The sequence below is a fragment of the Typopeltis vanoorti genome, chromosome 7, assembly GCF_054136105.1.
Source record: "Typopeltis vanoorti isolate ZY-2024b chromosome 7, IOZ_Tvanoo_1.0, whole genome shotgun sequence".
In the NCBI taxonomy this organism is placed as follows: domain Eukaryota; kingdom Metazoa; phylum Arthropoda; class Arachnida; order Uropygi; family Thelyphonidae; genus Typopeltis; species Typopeltis vanoorti.
The window spans coordinates 121,441,681-121,465,660 of NC_143555.1; the positions used below are offsets into that span (position 1 = coordinate 121,441,681).

The 23,980-nt window shown below is 36.2% G+C and overlaps 1 protein-coding gene across 1 annotated transcript in view; it reads left to right on the forward strand.

The window, feature by feature from the left end:
- LOC150105008 (protein Obscurin-like) overlaps window positions 1–23,980 on the forward strand; it is a 790,953-nt gene that overhangs the window by 186,936 nt on the left and 580,037 nt on the right. The window contains exons 20-21 of the mRNA XM_090395103.1: window positions 3,105–3,620; window positions 22,883–22,942. Coding sequence (XP_090251229.1) covers window positions 3,105–3,620; window positions 22,883–22,942 — 576 coding nt within the window. The remainder of the gene's footprint in view (window positions 1–3,104; window positions 3,621–22,882; window positions 22,943–23,980) is intronic.

The window sequence follows — 23,980 nt, forward strand, 5'->3', positions numbered from 1 at the left end:
AAAAAAGAAGAAAATATTTTCTTTCAAATAAAAAAAGGAAGGAAAAAAAGTGTTCTGCGTCCTTCACTTTCCCATCCAAGTGTGTTAATGGGTTGTTCGGCGTGTTACGTGAATGACATTAGGTTATTGTTGCCAAAATGCACAAAGAAAAAAAAAGCTCTTGAAGTCTGTGAGTTTAGTGGCATGGCAGTCACCGATATAACCTGTTAACCAACGTTGATATATATATATATATATATATATATATATATATATATAATAATAATAATATTTATTAACGAAACAATATTCATTAAAATATAACGATATATTGTATTGTTATATTGAAATGACGAAATGATGAGTAGTTTGAATGAAACATCATTTCGGGATAAAATTATAATCCGATTGTGAAGATTAAAGTAGACTGCTTTCGAATAGTATCAGAAGAAAACTTTATGTGATTCGCTTGTTTAAGACTATCTTTGGGAAAGGCAATTTGAAAGAGAGCGAGCGAGCGAGAGAGAGAAAAAGAGAGAGAGATTGTTGTTTGGAATTACGATGAAGCAACTAAGGACATTGGCGCCAGAGGATTATGTCTGTTGATTTTGTGTGTGTGTGTGTGTGTGTGTGTGTGTGTGTGGTCGGTTTGTCTGTTTTGCGGAGGAAACAGGAAACACCTTTACACTATTTTTATGAGACCGGCTAATTCACCTTCAATTGAGAAGCCCTTACAAAGGTTCTTCTTTCCTTAGATGGATTCGAACCCAAGTCTTTCGTCGATACGGATTTGGAGAGAGAGAGAGAGAGAGAGAGAGAGAGAGAGAGAGAGAGAGAGAGAGAGAGAGAGAGAGAGAGAGAGAGAGAGATCAAAACCACATTTTTTCTTATTATAAAATATTAGAGCCTCCGTACTCGACTAAAGGTGAATTAGCCGGTCTCATACAGAGGTAGAGGGTTTTTTCATCCGGAAACTCGGGTTTTTCGTCCTTAGAATAGGCAAACCGGCCCGTGAACACACACGAATTTATAGTCATAAAATGCATATTTAATACCTCATTTGGAGGGCTCAACTAGTCCTAAGGAAAGGTGGAGGAACAGGACGGGGGGGGGACCCCATACGAATAAATAAATTATAAAATATTAAGATTATGCTTCGCAGCCATATGCGTGGGGAAGGAGTGTCCTAGGTTCGATTCCCGTCGATGACGTGAGGAGCTTAAGGATCTTCCTCAGTCATAGCCAAGTCAGCCGGTCTTGGGCGTGGACAGCAGGGTTTTTTCCACCAGTTTATCTGGGGTTTTTCATCCCATAAGGAGACAAACCGGACCTGTGAACATACTGTCATAGGATATAGTATGGCAAGGAAGGCAACGGGAAACCACCTTGCTCATAACCATTTCCTTAGTATGGTAGCATATAGCTACCCCCCCACCAGCCGTATGACTGAGGGAATGGAATAGAATAGATAGATTATCATCAGATTCTAGATTATGCACTTATAAAATTATCTTAAACCGTTCTTTCTCCCCCCCCCCATAAAAATATGAGATCTGCTCGCTATTTTGATCGTTAAATTTTAGTAATAGTTAAAAAAAAATCAGCTAACGCCTTTTTATTCCCGATACGGGAGTAGGCGAGGCATTTTAGCCCTATCTAACTTTTGGAGACTGAGTGGGCAGTTCAATCTCCACTGGTACCAATCAGAGATAGATGGCCCAAGGCTATCACTAATTAAGCGGTACACAGTGAAGAGAGACGGCTGAAATGTGCCGCCATCTCGTGGTCCCTAACCCTAACACAATATATTTAATGTCTGAAATAATGTGGGTTCTACGGTCGATTTTCTTGAGTTTACGGGACGAAAAACCCGAGTTTCCGGAAGGAAAAACCCGCTTGCCCGTGCCAGAGATCGACTAACTCGGGAACCGGTCGAAAAAAAGCTTAGAAAAATTTCCTCTAGTCGCCGACTGGACTCGAAACCAAGTCTCCTTCGTGCGGCCAAGCGCCATGGTGTGCAAACGCCACATCCACTGAGCTACACAGGCTCTTTTAGTAATAGTTATATCCTAATTTCTAAAAAGAATTAATATTCAGTCGTCTGCAATTTTAGTGTGAGATTGCACCGAACAGCTAGTGAATGCTACATGGTTATTTTAAATTCATATTTGGTAATCAGGTATCCAATTTAGTTTTCATGGTTTTTCAAGACTAAATCGCTTTTATGTATAGTCTGAAATATGTGGTTTGATGCTGAAAATGAGTACTGCTAAGCATACTTGCTAATTATTATTTATGCATCGTAGTTCGAAGATTTCGGAGCAATATAATACATACAACATCATTGTTTTATAAGAAAATTTATTACTATAGAAACTTAAATCAATTTATGACTGCTGAATAGCATCTTAATGAAATGCAATACTGATTATTTATTTATTTATAAGTTAAGGCCTATTTTGTATATAATTTAGTCAGCACAAGCTTCAAAATTGATAAAAAAAAAGGATCATAATAAAAGAAATGTATTTTTACCTAGAACACGTAATATCCAAATATTGAAAGGAATATGATAAGGAATAATTAAACAAGTGGAGTCTTAACAGGCATCTTCAATCAAGGGCAAAGTGTCACAGTTCTCAGCCTTGAGAAACCTTTGCTCCCAACATGATGATACACTGCCAAGGAATCTAGGCGAGTTTATCTAAGTGTTCATTAGGAAAACAGCAACGCACCTAAAAACAGCATCGTCGAAGGATACGTATTTAGCTACTCTGGGGCATAGGAAAGGGGGATTTTAATACATTCAGCTTCTTTCTCTAGGGACAGCTGTTGCAGCCTCTTACCCTTGCTAATAGTTTTGGATCCAGCCTGCATTCTCTCCAAACCGGGCCACAGCTGAAAGACTAGTGTGATACTATTATTTGCTCTTAATTGTTTCTGTCCTATGGGTTTCCTTTGGGTAAAAATTAGTCTGCGTTATTTGCCGATGTCGTCAAAAACAAGTAGCTGAATAATGTAAGAAAATGTTTGCTAAGCACTGAGTGCAGTTTTCCATTTGGATAACCTGTTTGTGTGAGTGTGGATTAGCGCTAATGTTGCCCTTGGTTTGTTTTTTCTTGTAGCTGTGGAAGATCTTGGAGAAGAAGAACCAGCTGTAGTGCATGAAGCCGTTGAAGAACCCCAAGAACCAGAACCGAAGAAGCTAAAACTCGAACCAGAAAAACCTGCCGACGAATCAAAAACAGAACTTCCACCTTTTGAAACAGAGCCGCCGGCTGAACCGATACAAGAATTAAAACCAGAAGAAAAAGAAGCTGAAAGCAAGCCGCAGCCAAAGGAATTAGAATCGAAGAAAGTTGAAACAGAATCGAGAAAGACCAAACCCGAACCTACATCGGAAGTACAAGAACCGGAACCAAAGCGATCAAAAGTTGAATCAACTCCTGAAAATAAAGGTGAGGCAGAACAAAGTGAAACGTCAGAATTGCTTGTGGAAATGCAAGATGAAATATCCGATCCTCAACTCCAGTCTGATTCCGATGCTCGATTGGATATTTTGGATGGTTTGGATGCCTGTGAGGATGTGACTACTGCAATTTCCGAAAGTTTGCCTTCCGGAACCCTCTCCCCCATGGATGGTATGTCTTGTGACACGTGCATGACCTGCATGACTTAAACACGACTTAAATCTTATGGCATCTTATAGCATATGCCATTTTACTGAATATTTTGCATTACATAAGTTATTTTAGTTTAATTATACACCATTCTAGATATTACATAAATTATACATATCCGAGGTTCTCTCTCACATTTTGATGTGATTAGATCAAACAAGAATTCAACTTCAAAAGACATTCAGAACAAAATTAAAACACTTCTCTAGGAAGTGCTTTAGTTTTATTTTATATTGTATTTTCTAAGGTGCAATATAAAATAATTTTTAAAAATATATAAGATATTACAAAATATTTTTAAAAATTTATAATATTCAATGCGATTATATTTATAATTAAAAAGAAGCTCCTACACACTTAAAATGAAAACGTATAATATAAAAACTAGAAAATTGCTCTCTCCTTTCGAAAATTATTCTCTAAATATAATTTAATGATCTGATTGTTCCAAATAAAATAAAGTGCATTATAAATGATCATCCTAAGACATACCTAATATCTCTTAAGCGCACATTTATAATAATCATGACTAACTTGCCAGCTACAATAAATTTTATTTAATATCTATAACAGTTTAATGATGAATCGCTAAAGCTTCTAACGGGACTAATTTTTATTTATTTTATTACTTGGCCATCCCTTACTAATTACTTTTATTTAAATTGATAATTGAAGGTGAGGTAAATAATGCTAAAAATAAACAATGCGACAAAATAAGTACTAAGAAAACGATAAAATAATTAACGAAATAAAGACGAATCTAAAATATACTCGCATGTTCACGTGAATTGTTATATTTGTAATATATTTGTAATATTTCAAAAATAATATATCAACGTTGATATAATTCTTCATAATTTTGGTAAGTTATTTGCAATGGCGACACCTGGTTTATTGTAGCACATTTCATAGATGGGTCATGATTAAATGAAAATATAATATTTCAAAAATAATATATCAACTTTGATATAATTCTTCATAATTTTTGGTAAGTTATTTGCGATGGCGACACCTGGTTTATTGTAACACATTTCATAGATGGGCCATGCTTAAATTAAAATATAATAGTTCTGTTGACTACGTAATTATTTTTAGCCGTTTTTTTTTATTATTATTAGCCGTTTAAATTATTATAAATACTAATTTAACTTTTAATATTTGCATTAAGCTTTATTTTATTTATTATTATTTTTTTCGGTTTTAAGTTTTCTGGTCGAAAATTATGAATGCGGAAATAGAGCATACTAAGCTACAATCTTTAATATGTTAACTAAATATATTATTTAGCCTAATTTTTAAGACCTAAATATATACGTGTGTGCGTATGTGGCTGAGATATTATTATTAATTTTATCAATAACGATATTTTTAAAGATAATATTCAAATATTCATGGTAAATCATAAACTAAGTAAAAATTGTGGTTAAATATTGCGGCCTCTAACGTATCTATCTCTGTTTCCAGCTCTCTTTCCTCTATAGCTGTTTTTAAGAGATGTATATCTTGTTGAAAAGATGAAGGCTAAGCTAGACATTTATGTGGATGTTCCAAATATTCACTGCGTTTCCAGAAATTCAGAAATAGGCTTAAAGAAAAGAAAGAAATGGTGCATCATTCCTTTTTATGCAGAACTCTTTTTCGTGCATTTACAGATGGCTTCCATGAGCGATCTCTCACATGTCATGAATTGACTGCTCGTCTCAGTCAAGATCAAGAGTTAAGCCGGCTCACTCATTCTGTCCATTGTATTCAAATCAATTACAGGGTGTTCGGGATAAATTTGACAGTTTCGTAAGGAAAAAGAAAATCTTCTTTGTATCTATTAAATTTAATGAATTGACAAAAAAACATTACAGGCAGAGTTAATTACAATACTATCAACAAGATTTACTCAAAATAACCACCATTAGCATCGATCACAGCTTCAATTCTGCTTCGGAACCTCGAACAAGCTGATGCTACAGTCTCCCTGGGAAGGGCCGCAAAAACTGTTTTAATTTTATCCATTAACTGGGCTTTTGTATTACTGGAAGTGCGATTGGTGTCTTTTTCAACTGCGCCCCATACAAAACAATCCATGGGGTTAAGGTCTGGGGAGTTTGGAGGCCAAACATTTGGACTGGTGAAGTCGTAGAAATTTTCAGACAACCATTTTTGACTTTTCCCAGAGGTGTGGCAAGGGGCCGAATCCTGCTGCCATACATACGGCCTACCATTGGCTACCCTTGTTATCCAGGGCTTGACTACAGTTAGCAACTCCACGAACAAAGCCCGAATTCCAATGCCAGGGTTCTTCAACACCTGTTCCTGCAGATTTGCGAGGAATTCTGCTGTACGAACGCAATCAGATCTTCTGCTAGGGATCTTTCTTCTTGCTACATCCTCGTAGTCACCATTGCAAGTCTCTAGTTCATGCCTGATTGTTTTTACTGTATTCAGGGAGCATTGGGCAGCAGTCGTAATATCCTTGTTTTGATGCGGGCACGAATCATCATGATACAAGTTATTCTCTTCCATGATTCAGGTGGGTTCCAGCTATCCATCCTTTCTGACATCTTGTATATGAATGAAGAAGGGTCCAAACTTTTAAATGAAGAGAAGTGTGTGTTAATACATGTAACTTATGGAAAAATATAATTAATTATAAATATGTCAAATTTATCCCGAACACCCTGTATTTGTATATGACGATTGGTGGTAGGAAGCATTAACCTGTTGAAATGTATAAAAGGTCCTCAGCATAGAATTACATCGCAGGTGGAGCTGCGTTGCGTGCTATAATATGATATCCTGTTAATGTAAAGTCAACCAACTTAACGGTACAACATCCCTATACCAGCACACTATTGCACATCACACTTGGTAGAACACACCATGTTAGACGTGTTCGCTGGACCGCTGCAAAAATCCAGATTACTTGAATCCAATTAAAATCGGGTGTGTATTTCTTCATTGCTTTATAATCAAGAAATCAGTTACTTCATAATCCAGTCTACTGGTATCGCAACATATACTGTCGCTGAACATTAACGTCTGGAATACATTTGTATTCCCTGAAATCACAATTGATGTCGTACGTATTCTCTATGTGTTTTCAACAGCTGCAAGAGCGTGTTTGAAAACACATGGCATTATTGGGCTACGCTTGCCTTCAAAATAGCTCTGAGATGCATTTTGCCCTTCAGTGGTTTTCCATACAATAAACTGAGAAGTTGGAAGCTTTTGCAATTACACTCCAATCTGAAAAGACCTAGGTCGAATTCCTTCTAAAACAAGAAGAATATTAGGACTTTTTTTCCACTGGAGGTGAAAAAACACTTTATAAAGATTCTTCGGTCGAGTTTCTCCTTCTGGAAACTTTTCATTCAGCAAAAGAAACAAACTACCCAGAAGAACACACGCAATTAACATCATAATAAACGGTCCTTAATAAACTTAGTTGCTTCTGTTGTAATTTGAGACCACTTAACACAACTGCTACTGAAACCCTTTCATCGGTCATTGGTGTGGACAGACACTCTGATCATCCGTCGTTAGTGGCAATTATTCAGTCGATTGAGCATTCATTCTACTGTATGAAATTCGGGTTTTTCGTCCCTCCAGATTAGGCAAACTGGATCATGAACATACCTAATTAATGAACACAGTACACTGGTCGCATAGCGTTAGTTGTCTGGAGCGTAAATCCAAAACAACTTAACAAAAAGAGAAAAAACAACAACTCAACACTTCTAATGACGCGTCTAATCTCTCTTTTGAGTCTCCTTTCCCTCCTGTTATTCTAAGTATAAATGATTGTGATGCATTGCGTAGTTCCATTTACGTAGTTCAATTTAATTGTATATCTGTGTGCTACTAGAACTCCCTCTATGTCATTAAGGAGCACATGTTCGTATATCATACGCTTATGTTCAGCAGTCTTTTTTTCTTTTTTTTAAATAATACATTTCGCTGTGGTATTAAATAACGACGCATTTTATATTTAATTTTAATTTAAATAACTGATATTTAAATAAATGACATGAGAGAGCATTTATTTTTGTATTGTCATTGGAAGTGTTACGCAATAATTTCTGGGTAGTGTCCATCCCCCCCCCCCTCCCCACACACACACTTAATTGCCATATACACATATTCAGAAGTATGCTGAAGTATGTTTAATGATAGCCTGTTTTTTTTCGTATTCGAAATTATCAAGAAACTTTGGGAAAATTTGGATTGGCAACTGTAGCACACAACAATGAATATTTTATTATTTTTTTATTTTATTTTATTTACAACGTTTATATCCATATGAAGCGTTTGTCTTTTATTATTATTATTATTATTATTATTATTATTATTATTGTTGTTGTTGTTGTTGTTGTTGTTATTAAACCTCCATGGAGTCAAGGACTCATCGTGGGAGGTCCACTGTTATACACAAGCACAGGCTCCCTTAAGCAATATTTAAATTATCAGTACTTCGGCGAACTGATATTTTGAAACAGAATTATAGACCTCTTTCACAATGAGCTTTCTCTCAACTCATTGGGAATTTTCTTTAATTCGTGCTCTGAATAAAGAATATGGTGAACTGCAATGATGTGTAACCTTGGAAGTTATCATAAAGAATGATATTAGAGATGTGACAGCAACTGGAAAGTTCGGCAATCAGTACTCAAAATTTAACCGGTGCTGATGAACAGTTAATTGCAAGAAAACTTAAGACATCAAACTATGTGAATAAAATGTGTGAATAATAAATGAGATTCCAAGAATATCAGCAAGGATTCATACCGAAAGACTTTTTTCTTTTTTTCTTTTCTTTCTTTTTTTTTTTTTCTTTTTTTTTATTTATTTATATTTTTTTATAAGAGAATTATGTCACATTACACTTCCAGAGACTGCATCTGTAGAACAGTTGTAACAATTGAGGTTTGCTGCCTATTTGTAATATATTCTTTTAATCTTTATTACTAATTAGTAGTGCGTGTTTTCTCTCTTGTAACCTTTTTCACTTACACTACTGCGTACTATGTTTATCCACCTTCCATATTTACTAGTCATATGCCTATGAACACTGGAAAATTTATTTTGTAAGACAGCGCCATCCAATATATCAATATTCGGCATAAGACTCAATAAAACGTCCAGTAGATCTCTCTCTCTCTCTCTCTCTCACTAGCGTAAATTCATTCAACAAAGTTTACATAAACAATCATGGTTCTTAAGTAATTAAACTGCGCTTTTAATACCTTAGTTGTTTCCCACTCGCAAGTCCGAAATTTTTAGGAACAGTGCAGTTGTAAATAAACAATCAGGCAGCACTTTTAACAAATAATTAAAACACATTTATTTACAGTAATATGAAATATACATGAATTAAACAATAGGGAGATTGTTTTCTCTGTCCATCTAAAAAATCTTTAGCATAAATTAGAACACTTTTACTTCAACAGTAAGTAATCTCTTTAACTCAAAAACTTATTTTACTCTCTGCTTACAAATTCAACTTACGAAACTTATGGTTTACTCACAAAGAGGTTAGCTAACTCTCTGTTAAGTTATTTGTACAAAATTGATATCAACTTCTAACATGCCAATTGACTCTCTTATGGGCACTTCTTATTACTATTAAATTAATTCTTAATTGTCCATCTATAACATATTATAAGAGGAATTGTACAAAAGTATGGAACTTACAAAGGCTCTGTATCGCATATTCAGTCAAAAGTCTTGCACAAAAAGTTCTATGGCAATTCTTTCATCTCAGATTTTGTGCTTCCTTCAGGAATGTCTGGCATCAGCAGTATCTCATCGGGAAAATAGCGGGCTGTGGACTGTGACCTGCAGTACTCGTACAGCTCTGGCAAAAGGTTCTCCTAAGGTGAAAAAAAAAACTTCCAAGTGAAGTTGCTTTATGGCTCCTTTATCTGCCCTCTCCAATAGCTCTAATTGCCACCTCCAATAAATGTAACTGCCGCCAACTCTTTCTTTTGACTCTTGAATGGGATCCCTCTCTCTTCTAGGCGACTGGTAGCCCTCTCTTGACTGCTGAATGGGTTCCTTCTCTTATCGGCGACAGGAAGCCTTCTCTGACAGCAACTGCAAACCCTGGCTCTGGTGACCTGGAAGCTCTCTCTCTGGCAGCGACTGGAAGCCCCTATTACTCGGCTCTGTCCCTTTTTATTATGCCTTCTCTGAGACCTTGCACAAAGGGTTGTAACCCCTAAGAATTCAGCATGACTCGTCTTCTTTTAAGTTCAACCTGCTCTTTGTTCTCTTCCGTGCACCTTTTGATCGTAAGTTGCCGGCCAGTGGAAAGTTGTTTGAACCTTTCAGACTGACTTTGGAGGTGTTTATGAGCAAAGCTTGTAAACACTTTCTCTTACACACAAAATTCATAAACAGTCTTTCTTATGCCCTTATAGAGAGCTATTACACAACGTTACAGTGGCAAAACATTGCCTTTGTTTTTGACATTCTAAAATATTCTTGTTAAAGGAGTAAATACAGTTAATTTCCAAAGGGTTATTTACAATAATATCTAGCACAAAATATACAGAGACAAACACGGTTATTTTTACACCATTCTCATGGGACTTGATCTCTGTAAAAATCGATGTAAAGTGCTTTGGTATTTTTAAGCTAGATCGAATTTTACACAGCCACTAGACAAAATTACTCTTCAGTCATATGGACCTAGGAGCGAATCTTGTCTAACAACAGGAACCTTTATAAGGACTTTTCAGATGAAGATGAGTAAGCAGCCAGTTTGGAGGTTGAAGGGTTTTTCCTCCTGGAAACTTGGATTTTTCATTGCTGAAAGAGTTTTCAAAGGTGAATTACCTAGTTTCATACAGAAGTAGTTTAGTTGTTTCTCATATTCTGAAAAACAGAATGATTGTTCATAGAATGCACAATTTAGGAGAAATGTTGTACTCGTCTGATGGACTCAGCAATCTTACAGCACATGGCAGAATTGTGATTGGGTATTCTATATTATTTTGGTCATTGAGACAATGACCAAAATAATATGAGGTATCAATGTTACAAAGAAGAGACACTGTGACAAGGCAGTCAGTGTTTCACGCTGCCGTGATTGAGTGGCCCACTAATCTGTATTATTTAGGTTTCGAAATGATATATATATATAATAGTTTTCAACTAAATTATTATTATATACATTTTGAGTTATACGTTTGTCGTTTTATGTTTATTATTATATGGTGTAGTTTGAATTATGTAGTATAGTCATTTATATGTAAGATAAAAATATGAAAAAGATTGAGTTTCCTCTCAAATTAGCATGGTTCGAAACCAAAGTAGCATTTTATTAGGTTTCTTTGATTTTTGCTGTTGTACTTAACATGTTTACTGACTAGATGCAACATTACTACTTAAAACGAATTCAACTAATTTTCAAATTCAACTAATTGTATGCATGTCTGGTTTGTTGCTTTAAGCTGCATTTATTGTTTACTAATACTAACATAACCAAATTCATGCGACGTGAATTTATGTACCTCATTTTTGCTATTGCCATCTCCTTCTCCTCTTTCTTTAGACACAGTTCATTTCGCCATTAAAATTAAAAAGGTAAGTAAAATACTTTTATGTAATATTTTATTATAGGTGTTGCAATTTATTTATTAATAATGGGAACAAATATGCAGTAAATTGTTTTAAAATGAAAGTAATGAACTACAAAACGAAAAACATCTAATGCCATTCTGTTTGCTTTAACATATTCCAAATGAAAGTATGACATTTGCAAAAACTATATCAGAAAGATATAGTTTTTGGAGGGCATGTTAGTGTTCTAAACCAATTGGCATCACTTCTGATCATAGAATGGTGAGAGGGAAAATAGAAATACTGGTGAAGGCTGAGAGAGTTATTATTATTATTATTATTATTCAGGCCTCCATGGAGTCAAAAGACTCATTGTGGGAGGTCCTTCCTAAGAACATAAAGTCTGTCAAGACTCATTAAGGGGAGGTTCCCCCTATCAAAAAAAAAAAAAATCAGCTAATGCCTTACTCCTTAAACTCATTGACCATTGAGTTGTGTCACAAAAAAGGAAAATATTATAAAAGCTGAAATATTTCACACAAAATAGGGATACCTTTAAGATATCAATGGAAAAGAAGCTTAAAGAAAATATACAAAGGATATCAAACATGGGAATAAGCACTGACAGTGAATAAGGTATGAGCAGTCTGTGTAATATATATCTCAACAAATAGTGCAATTAAAGACAACTGGGATAAAAATGACACTAATGAATGAATAAATCACGTCCCCCTCATACAGAAACTATGCTGTATAGCTCAAGCAAAACCATATGTTGCAAACACAGTATCTAACTAAAAACTATCATTATTAATTAGATTGTGTGTGTGAGTTCGCCTGCCCCAATGCACCAATAAAATTCAACTGAATGTGTTAAAATTTGTAAACGTGTTAAAACTAAGGAATATATATATATATATATATATATATAATATTCATCAAAGCTTGATTTGCTTCCTCAGTCTTAAGAAAAGGCTGGTTATATTCCACTAATTCGAGCCCTACCCTAGGGCCTATGAGTTGTGGAAATACTTTCTGAAAATGAAAGCTGTGCCGAACAATGCGGCCTTTTGCAGCTGTCCAATTTTTAATCCATCTAACGCGAGTGCTTCTAGATGTTTTTTCAATGTTTTAGGGATGGTGCCTAAAGCACCTATTATTATGGGAACAACTTTCTTTTGCCAGATTCGTTCAACTTCGATTTGCAAATCGCGATATTTTGTAATTTTTTAATTTTCTTTGTTGTCAATCCAACTATCTCCTGGTACTGATATTTCGATAAACTTAACACCCTCGTTTTCACTTTTTTCAACCACTGTGATATCAAGTGACATTCCAAGCTTTTGTCAGTCTGGATTTTGAAATCCCAGGATATTTTAGCTTTTTCATTCTCATCCACTTTCTGGTGAACTTTATGCTTCCAATAGTCTTTAGATACTTCAAACCCATACTTTTTACATAAGTGGCAGTGGATTATCTTAGCTACGTTATCATGCCTTTTACGGTACTCAATTTGTGTGATTTTGCTGCATCCACTTATGATGTGGTCTACCGTTTCTTCCTTTTCTTTGCACAATCTACACTTACTGTCTTCTTGAATTTTTTGTATTTTTGCCTTCATAACATTGGTTTTAATGGCCTGTTCTTGTGCTGCAAAAATTACCGATTCTTTCATTAGTGCTCCATTTCTCAACCATTGCCAGGTCTAGGTGCTGTCAGCGCTGTCCTCTATGTTGTGAAGGTATTTTTCATGCAATGCCCTTAGTTTTCCATCTTTCAGTTCTCACTTTTACTTGGTTGGTTTTGTATTCCAATTTTGTCTCCATGGGTTTTACCTCAATTAGAAATTTTTCCATTGTTTGCTGCAGATAATCATTTAAATTTTGTCTTTCTTCTTCAATAACTTGCTTCACTTGTAATAATCCTCTACCTCCTTTTTTGCGTGATAGATATAGCCTATAGACTGTAGACAGTAATGTCATTACGAGGATTGAGGGCATGGTGTATTGTCATTAATTTTCGAGTTTTTCGGTCTAAATCTTCCATCTCTAGCTGGGTCCATTCAGCAATGCCTGCTGAATATCTCAGAACAGGTATGGCCCAGGTATTAATTGCTTTTATCAAATTTCCAGCATTAAGCATTGACTTAAGGAGTTTCCTTAATCGTCTTATGTATTCTGCTCTAGTTCTTTCTTTGATCTTATTGTACAGAATTTGTGATGCTTCTAATCCTAAATATTTGTAGCTGTCTTCGATTTTATTGCCTTGATTATTTCACCATTGAGCAACTCAATTTCGTTCATATCTTCAAACTTTCCTCTTGTTATTCCAGCAATTGCTTATTTGTCTAAGCCAAAATCCATTGATATATCTTGACTGAATATGTGCACAGTGTTAAGCAACGATCCGAGTTCATTCTTTGATTTTGCATGCAGCTTCAGATCGTCCATGTATAAAAGGTGAGATATTATTATTATTATTATTATTATTATTATTATTATTATTATTATTATTATTCCTGATACCTCCAAGGAGTCCGAAGACTCATCGCGGGAGGACATCTTCAACTGTCTCTACACCTTACCTCTACTACGAATCAATGCCATCTACCGCCCACCTCCAACACCACCACAACTAGTAATTTTTGTCTGTAAATTGTGTGTGTTCTGAAGGGCCGATTTGTATGTATGCGGAATGAAAAACCCGAGTTTCCGGGAGAAAAAACCCTGCTACCTCCGTATGAGATCGGCTAACTCACCATCGATTGAAATCAACCAGATATCTTTGCACTCTTTTGTGCAGTTTTATTTAAAATGCTAATATAAACAATAGAGGAGATAATGAGTCTCCTTGAAAGATGCCCCTTTTGATGTTTACCTTTCCAATTTCTTCTCTATTTAGAACCAACATTGTTTTCCAGTTTTTCATGCTGGATTGCAAAATTTTTTTGCATGTTTTCGCTAATACCAAACAGTTCTGTGCATTTTAAAATCCAACTATGAGGCACCAAATCAAACGCTTTTTTATAATCTATCCAAGCCATATGAAGGTTGGTTTTTCTACGTTTGCAATTTTTAAGAATCATTTTATCAATCAGCAATTGGTCTTTTGTGCCTTTTGAATTTTTGCTGTTACCTTTTTGTTCAATTGGGAGAAAAGAATTTGCTTTAAGATAGCTGTATATTTTATCAGCTAGTATGCCTGTATGTAGCTTAAAAGTTGTTGGCAGGCAGGCAGGTTATTGGTCAGAAGTTTTCTGGGTTTTGACCTTTTTCTTTATCCTTTATGATCAAAAACGTTTTCTCTGCTGTGAGCCACTCTTCTTTGCTTTTTCCTTCTAAAACATGTTAGAAATATCTAACATGTAAACCTGTTAGATATTTCAACCAGTAGCCATGTAATTCATCCTTCCTGGGTGTTGACCAATTTTTTATTTTTTTTAGCTACCTTTTGAACCATTTCGGTTGGTCCATTTTTCGTTCTTGAGATTCGTTCGTAATTTGTTCAATCCACTTTGCCTTGTTATTGTGCCTCTTAGGGTTGTCCCATAGGTTTTTCCAAAACTTTAGTGTATTTTCTTTGTCTCTGGTATTTATATTTATATTTTCTTTAAGGTTATCATTCCTGCAGCAATCAATTTTCTTGTAAAACTGGTGCTGATTTGCACGAAACATCCAATTTTGCTTGTACTGTTCAATACGTGCACTGTATCTTCTTATTTTAGCTGCAGCTGCAACTATTTTTTGCTTCACTTCCTCTAATACTTCATCAATAGGTCGTATTCCAGTATTATATATCTCTTTATGAGGTTATTTCTGATTTTTGTGTTTTTCAGCTTCTTTTCCTTAAGATTTTTCAAATTGTTCACGTTTGCTCTGAGTTTAAGAATTTTATTCTCCAGTCGATGCTTCCATTTTGGTTCCTGAGCCTTACTGCTTTTGGGTTCACTAATCTTATATCCTAATTCAGATGTTATGACGTAGGCTATTGAATACAAAAGTTGATTCGTTTGCCCAATAGTTCCAGTAGGAATATCCCTTGCAGCTTTATTGGCCTCTTATAGGAGTTCCTTCAGTTTTTGTTGAGGTACTTGTCTCAATACTGGAAGCCTAACTCATTCCTGGTTGCTGTTCATTTGCTCAATAATTTTTTTGTGAGTTCTTGTTCCTTATCTGATAGCTTCCTTTCAACTATTTGTATATTTTCAAAATTTTCAGCATTCTGCACATTGGAATCTGGTTCTGCTCCATTCATATTCTTGGTCACTTCAGGGTCAGTACAGTCTCCTTTTACAGCTTGAGGTTTCTGTGCTTCCAGCTCAAGTTCACTAAATACCTTGCATTTGATAATGAAGCTGCATTGCTGCATCAGCCTTTTGAATGAAATTTCAGAATTTGGGTGTCATTCAAGCCAAAGTTGGAACATTCGTTTCTGAAATCCCTTAACTGATGGGTTTGAACTGTAGAAGCACTGCATGACTTGTCGATTTTCAGCCATGCTCCACTTTTTCCTAGTAAATACTTTCGAGTTCTGTGGATCTTGCTCCTGTAGCCCATTTGTCAATCGCTGTCCAGGAAGCCTAACATCCAGTGCGGTCCTTGGTAACCCGCGCGACGACCAATGCGGTATAGAGTTCTGATTTGTCTTCACCATTTTTAACTGGGGGTGGGCAGGTGCATGAGATAAAAAAATAGGTAAATAGGACAGAATCACTCCTAGCCCTCGAATACTCTAATAGCATTGGGGGGGAAGGAGCTAGGTGAAAAGAAATACAGAAGGAAAGAAGAGTAGGGACCAGTCTACAGATAATATAACAGGTGTATATTACACACACACACACACACACACACACACACATATATAGTGAATGTTGTTATGGCAGTTTCAGATATGGAATTCAATTGTCGGCTATGGTTTTATCTTTCGGTCAAATGATCTTTTATTAATACCACACCAATCATATGCATGTCTTAATAACTGCCATTGTTGACTGTTTCACGTTAGGCTTAATTACCATAAAGGGAGAATAGTCACAAAACACAAAAATGTTCAGGATCTGGTGCATAAAAAAGTTCCTGGGCCAGGCCCCGGAGAGCCCCGGCTGAATTTAATCACTGAAGTAAATTAAAACTAGAAAACTACAGACCTATTAGTTTGTTATTCCACATTTGTAAGCTTTTCACTAGAATTATAACCAATAGATTAGAAACAAGACTTGATTCAATACAACGTTCTGCACAAGCTGGTTTCAGCAAGAACATCAGTACAATAGATCATATTCAATCAATAAGCCTGCTTATTAAAATATGCAATGAATACAACCTTTCTCTTCACATGGTCTTCATAGATTAAAAAAAAAGCTTTTGATTTCATAAAAACATCTTCAATAATAGAAACCCTTAGAGATTATGGCATTGAAAAACGATTTATTTACAATAAAATATATTTATGAAAATGCTACAGCAATTATCATTCTCGATGAAAAAAGAAGACTGAAAGATAAAATCAAAAATTAAGAAATGAGACAAAATTTTTAGATATTGGAGAAAACATGCTTTGAAAGAAATGGAAATGAGTGGGACACATTACAAGACTCGAGGACAATAAATGGACAAAAGTTATACTGGAGTGGCAGCCATATGAAGGTAAAAGATTAGCAGGAAGACCTGAAAGAAGATAGTCAGATGATGTAAGAAAGACAATTGGAACTGGCACCAATAAGCTCAGGATAGAAACAGGTGGAGAGAACTGGGAGACACCTACAGTCAGAAGCTGCTATAAAAAGGATTAAAAGAAGAAAAGAAGAAAAAAATATCAGAAAGGATTGTTTAACAATCTTCAGCCAGTATCAGTAAAAGCATTTCTCTCTGATAATTGAGAAATAAGTGCCAGCCTGGATGGCCGAGTGGTGAGCATATCTGCTCTCCAGCCAAAAGGCTGAAGGTTCTAATCCCACTGTGGGCATGGATGTTTGTGATTGTCTGTGGAAGCACCAGTGGTGGTGGTGGTGGGAGACAGTAGATGGTGTTGGTGTAGTTGCAGTTAGTAGTAGTTAGTGAAGAGTTGTAGAGTAGATGCTCTCCCTCGATGAGTATTTGGACTCCCTGGAGGTGTTACATAATAATAATAATAATAATAACCGAAACCACACGACTTACTTAACAGCACATAATTTTTGGTATATCCAGTGGAATCAGTCATGTAACATCTCACAGTGTTCAGCGCAGCAACCTCCATTCTATCACACAACCTTTCATATATTATCACTTAATGAAAATATCTTTATATAAATAAACAATTTGATTCCTTCCTGTAAACGTCATATTCATATATCGTAATCATTGCAAACATCTTGATAAAACAAAAATCAGTCCAAAACTCGTATATTTATCCATATTAGTTTCATTCTTATAACTTATAATATTCAAAACTTAGAATTCTATTAATAGAACATGCACTATTTATTATAATAAGTTTAGTTTAATCCTTTATCCACATGTGAGCAAACAACGTTTGTGCCTGAAAGTATCTTCAGGACTGGGGTAAGGTAGTACAACACCAAGGCAACTCATTGCAAAGGTGGAGAAAGCTCTCATCACTCCTATCTCAGTATCTCCCATAATGCAAAGCACATCTCTTTGCGGATATGTGTAATGCTATGCATTAAGGCAATGGCCACAACCCATACCGGATTCGACCTTTATTGAGGTCTCGTCAGTGGAATTTGAAAGGAGACAAAATGGTTATGAGAGAAGATTTGAAGGAATTACTTGAGGTAGTAAAAGAGAAGAGTGAGCGAGTTATGATGGTGAGTCTGTTGCCACAGTATGACAGTGAAGAGTATAGAAAGAGGGCCAAAATTGCTAATGACTATGTGCGGATTATGCAGGAGGAGTGGTGTGGAATTTGTGGATCTGTGGAGTGAGTTCGATGGGCGAAAGGATTTATACAGGATGGATGGTTTACATTTGAATGGATTTGGTGTATGGAGGCTTGAAAAGGTGTTGTTGAATGAAGTGGAATTGGATGTGCAGAATCAGGGAAACTAGAGTTATTAAGGGGGGGGGGAAGTAGATATGCAGACTTAAGGGAGATAGTTGAGTGTATGAATGTGTGTAATATGCCCAACAAATCAGAATAGTTAGTACAAGGCATCAAAATAGGGATGGGGCAAACGGGCTTCTGCAATTCATGTATACTAATGCCAGAAGTATTAGGAACAAGAAGGAAGAATTTTTGGCCTTGGTGGGCACTTCCAGACCACAGGTTATTGGCATTAGCGAAACATGGCTGACAGAAGATGACACAGCTAGTGAGATTGAATGTGAGGGGTATGGTGTGTTCAGGAGAGACAGGGAGAATAAAATTTGGGGGAGGAGTGTTATTGATGATAGCGGATGAGCTACAGCCAAGAAGAATAGAAAGTGGAACTGCAAGATAGAGAAAAGAGCACATTTGAGGCTATTTGGTGTGAGATTGAAATTAACAGAACAAAATATACAGTTGGGTGCTGCTATAGACCAGGTGATGGAATAGATGGTGGTGATAGTATGCATAAGCAAATAGAAGAAATGAGTGGAAGGAGGGTAATTATTATGGGAGATTTCAACTATGGTAACATTGATTGGAAGGAGGAGAGGACACCTGGGAGGAAGGAATTGGGTTTTATGCGGTTATTAAGGGATAACTATCTGCGACAGCATGTAATGGAAAATACTAAGGGTCAGAGAGTGCTTGACCTGGTAATTGCATCTGAGAATTTGACTGTAACGAATATGACCACGTTGACACCAATTGGTGACAGTGATCATGGGGTCTTGACCTGGGAGGTGGCTAAAGGGGTAGAATTTACAATTAAGACAGGCTACATGTGGAATTATCAGGTTGGTAAGTATGACAAGCTTAGGAGATTGATTGGTACAGTGCCATGGCATGTACAACTGCAAGAGCTAGAAGTTGACAGTGCATGAGAGGTGGTTAAAAAGTGTTTGCATGAAGCAATGGCTGACTGTATACCTAGAGTCCGAATAATGAATCAAGTAGGAGTTAAATGGATGAATAACATCATTAAGCTTGAGCTGCAAAAAAGAAACAGCTGTGGAGGGAATTTAAGGAGAAAGGTGACCAGCAGGCACATGAGCAGTATAAAGCCCAGGCCAGAAGGATAACGAGTGTGGTATGAAAAGCAAAAAAGGAGGATTACGAAAGAACATTGGCCATGCAGGCTAAAGAAAATCCTAAACAGTTTTTTCGATATGTTGCAAGTAAAAGAAAAAATGTATATGGCAGAATGATTTTAAATAATGCCGATGGTAGGGAGGTAACTGAATCAGTTGATATAGTTGAGTTACTGAGCGAGCACTTTGCAAGAGTATATCATCCAGGTGGTGATATTGGAAATGAATGAACCAACAGATTATACGGGAATTGTGGTGAATGAGGTGGAGGTGAGTAGTCTATTGCAAAAACCTCAATGTCAATACATCTGTGGGATTGGATGATATACCAGCTCGTGTCGTACGTGAAACAGCTAAAGAATTGTCAATACCCTTGACCATTTTGTTTAATTTGAGTCTTGGTTCTGGGTTAGTCCCGAGAGGGTGGAAAGAGGGGGAAAATAGTTCCACTGCATAAAGGAGGGTCCAAGACTGCTGTTGTAAATTACCGACTGATTGGCATATCAGAAATCATTGTCAAGGTCTTGGAGAAAATAATCAAGAGGAAAATACAGGATTGGATAGATGAAAATGGATTACTGTATGGGGGACATCATGGTTTTGTGAAGGGTAGATCATGTCTCAGTAACTTGCTCACATTTTATAACACAGTGGCAGCTGAACTGGATAAGGGTAATGGGTGTTCAGTGATTCTGCTGGACCTTGCTATGGCCTTTGACAGGATACCACATGGCATTCTAATCATTAAACTGCAGCATGTGGGGATGAATACAAGGTTGGTGAGATGGATAGGAGGGTGGTTATTGGAGATATATCAGAGAGTGGTTTATTCAGGAGTGGAGTCCAAAAGACGGCCTGTGACTAGTGGTGTGCCACATGGTTCTGTTCTTGGACCACTACTGTTCAATTTGTTCATTAACAATGTAGGAAAGAATCTGAGAGGAAGTGTTCATTTGTTTGCTGATGATGCAAAGTTGGGTAGAGCAATAGCGAGTGCACAGGATGTCAAAATTTTGCAGGATGATTTGGATAGTTTGGAGGACTGGGCTAAGGAGAATGGATGTCAATTTAATGTGGAAAAGTGTAAGGTTATGCATTTTGGGATGAAAAGATGAGTTGCAGTATATCACATTGGTGGAACTGTACTCTAGGAGATTGACGAGGCCAGAGATTTGGGAGTGTTGGTCAGTAGTGAGTTGAAGTTTAGGGGGCACATCACAAAAGTGGCTAAATCAGCTCATCAAATTAATTGGTTGCTGAAAAATACTTTAACAAGCAGAGACAAACAGGTTATTGTTCCTCTGTATCAAGTCTTGATAAGACTCCATCTAGACTACTGTGCCCAGATATGGGTGTCAGGGTTTCTTCTTGATGGGGAGGAGGTGGAGAGGATCCAAAGAACGAGTGACCAAGATGATAGCAGGTCTATGGAATGAACCTTATGAGAACAGGTTGAAGATTTGTGGGTTGCAGAATTTGGTTGATAGGAGGAAAAGGGGTGATATGATTGAGACATTCAAATTACTGAAGGATTTCTATAAGATTAATTCAGAAGATATTTTTGAGAATAGGACTGGTGGTGGGAGGACTAGGGGCCATACATGGAAGCTAGGCAAGAGTGTGGTTGGCAAGGGTGTTAGAGCTAGGTTTTTAACTTGGAGAGTGGTGAATGAGTGGAATAAGCTGCCAGAGTCTGTTGTGGGTGCCATGACTGGGAATGAGTTCAAGGCAAGGTATGATAGATACTGTGTGAATGTCGAATAGTTGTTCTTGACATGATGTTAGTGCCTCCCTCGATGAGTCTATCGACTCCTTGGAGTTGCCCGTAATAATAATAATAATGATAATAATAATAATAAATTTGCCAGTATACAAAAACATGAAACTGATGCACTAAAGAACTTAGAAAAACCACAAAAATAATGGAAAAGGAAATAAAAAGAGCAATAAACAAAAAATTCAGCTAACACCTTTTTTATTTGAAGGTGAGTTATCATCTCTCATGTAGTGGTAGGAGAGTTTTTATAATATTATAACCAAACTACAAACGTGAAAATCAACAGTGAATTCTCAGAAACTATCCAAATAAAAAAAAAGTATTATTATTAATATAGTTGTTGTCATTGCTAAAAAAAAACAATATTATTATTAGTAGTAGTATCTCCACGGAGTCAAAAGACTCATTGCAGGAGATCCACACTAACCATTATATCCATCTTGGACTCATCATGGGATGGCACTCTACTCTACTTCACTAAAAACATCTCACCCTCTCCACTACTACTTAATTCTTCTACTGCAACATTACTACCATCAATGCCATTTACCGCCCATCATCACCAACAATAGTATTTTTTTGTCTGTAAATTGCATGTTCTGAAGGTCGATTTGGCTGTACACGGATGAAAAACCTCAGTTTCCAAGAGAAAAAGCCTTGCTACCTCTATGAGATCGGCTAACTAACCTTCAATTGAAAAAAGTCCATATAAGGATTCCCTCCATCACAACTAGAATTGAAGCCAGGTCTTTTTCAATCAAAGGGCATAATGTTCTGCTGTTCTTCCAATTGCACTATGGAAGCACCAATTTTACATATATATTTCATATTTCACATGCATGCCACAATGGGATTTGAATCCATAGCCTGTTTGTTAGAAAGCAATGATGTTGCCTGTTCCGTCAACCAGGCTAGTAGAGGATCCTGTGGAATAAGATGGCAAAGCATATGGCATTATGTGCAAAGGTTACCAAAATGCTGAAACTAGAGACAGCCATTGAATTGGTAGTTGTAACAAGAAAGCAATTTACTGATCAATTACTTTTCTGAAGCCCCCCCCCCCCCCAATATTTTTTTATGCAAATCTTGTCCATAAAAGGCTGGAAATTTATAACAACATTAGTAGATAAGGCTAAGAGTTAGATGATCCTAGAATCATAGAAAGATTTCCAAGGTCTCACATCAAGTGATGACATTCATCTATCACCTAAATGAAATTTTATACAGTATTAGTAAATGAGAGATACAAATCTCTCTCTCTCTCTCATAATATTGTTAACATGCTTTTATTGTACTTGGGTTAACCAAGTAGATCTTGTCTCTAAGCCAACCTACAAGGGACAAGTTTGAATCCCACAATAGCATGGATGTTTATGATTTTTTATGTGGCAGATGATTTCATCACCTCATCTGAGACCATTACCTTGCTTATTGGAGCCTGAGGTAGTTGGAAAAGTAGTACCCATTTTTGTCTGTAGAGCTGGATTTCTGGATTATATAATTCTTAGCCCACCTGTACTACTGATTTGCTGTAAATTTAAAATCTTTTGTGGGTGAGAATGACATGACTGAAAAATATTAAAATATTGATGTTAAATGAAAACTCAAACATTAGTATTTTAAACTGCTGTAGCAAAAGTAATTTTGGGCGGAATGGTTTCTAAATAAGAGTGGTGATCTATGAATAATCATTTGTTTGTTTTTTGTTTTAGCATCTGAGATGGATAGTAAACCAAGATTTATTAAACCTATTCGAGGAATTACATGTTCACGTAAGTATTTAATTTTGATATATTTTACTTAAAATTTTACATTTGTGTAAATTGTCTCAGGTAAAAAAAAAGATAAAAGAATTTTATTGTTATATGAGTGAACTGGCTCTGTTTTCCTATGAAACTGAAAATATAATGTTCATTAATTAATAAAAATAAATAAATCTTCTACCACCTTTTATTCCCCAAAGGAAGTAAGCAGAACTCTTTTAACCTTAACATCTGGAAATCAGTAGGCATCTGTTCCTCACATATAGAGTGTATTCTATATACAGTGAAAGAAAGGTTCCCATTAGGAAGGCATGCTACTAAGGTGTCTAGGAAGGTTAAACTGGATTCTTGGATATAGACTATTCAGATGACTGAGGAAGGAGTCTAATGTGTCTGGGCCATGACGCCAAATAGAGAATACATCATCTACATATTTTAGCCAGAGGGAAAGTTTGAGAGGGGCTGAGATTATGGTCATTTTTCAATATATTTCAATAGCGGTTCCCTCTATCTGTTCGTAAATTTTTTGCTTCCAAGAAAAATAACTAGAATTGATGACAAAGGAAAAGAGATTTAAGATATCAGAAGAAAAAGTTTTTTAAGAGTGTTGTGTCATTTAAGGGAATATTGGTAAGCAGTGAGGTGATCTCAAAGCTTATCAAGATTTTCAATCAAGGTTTTAAAATGGGTAGAATTTTTTTTATATAGGATGTGGTAACTCCACATTCTATATAAAAAAAGAGGTCCCACTTTACATCCTAAGCCTCCTACAAATGTGCATAGAAGGTGCACCACCTAGTTAGGACTTTAGAGTCACCCACGTGTTTCATTTAGTATTGTGTTATCCCACATATTTCATTTATTATTATTATTATTATTAAACAAGACCTCATGGAGTCAAAGACTCATCTAGGAGGTCCTTTTATCTCACACACATCTCATCATACCGGGTCTTAAACACATTCAAACTCCCTGCAGACACCACACTCTCAGGCAAGGCATTCCAATCATTCACAACTCTGCACGAAAAAAACCTGCCTCTCACTC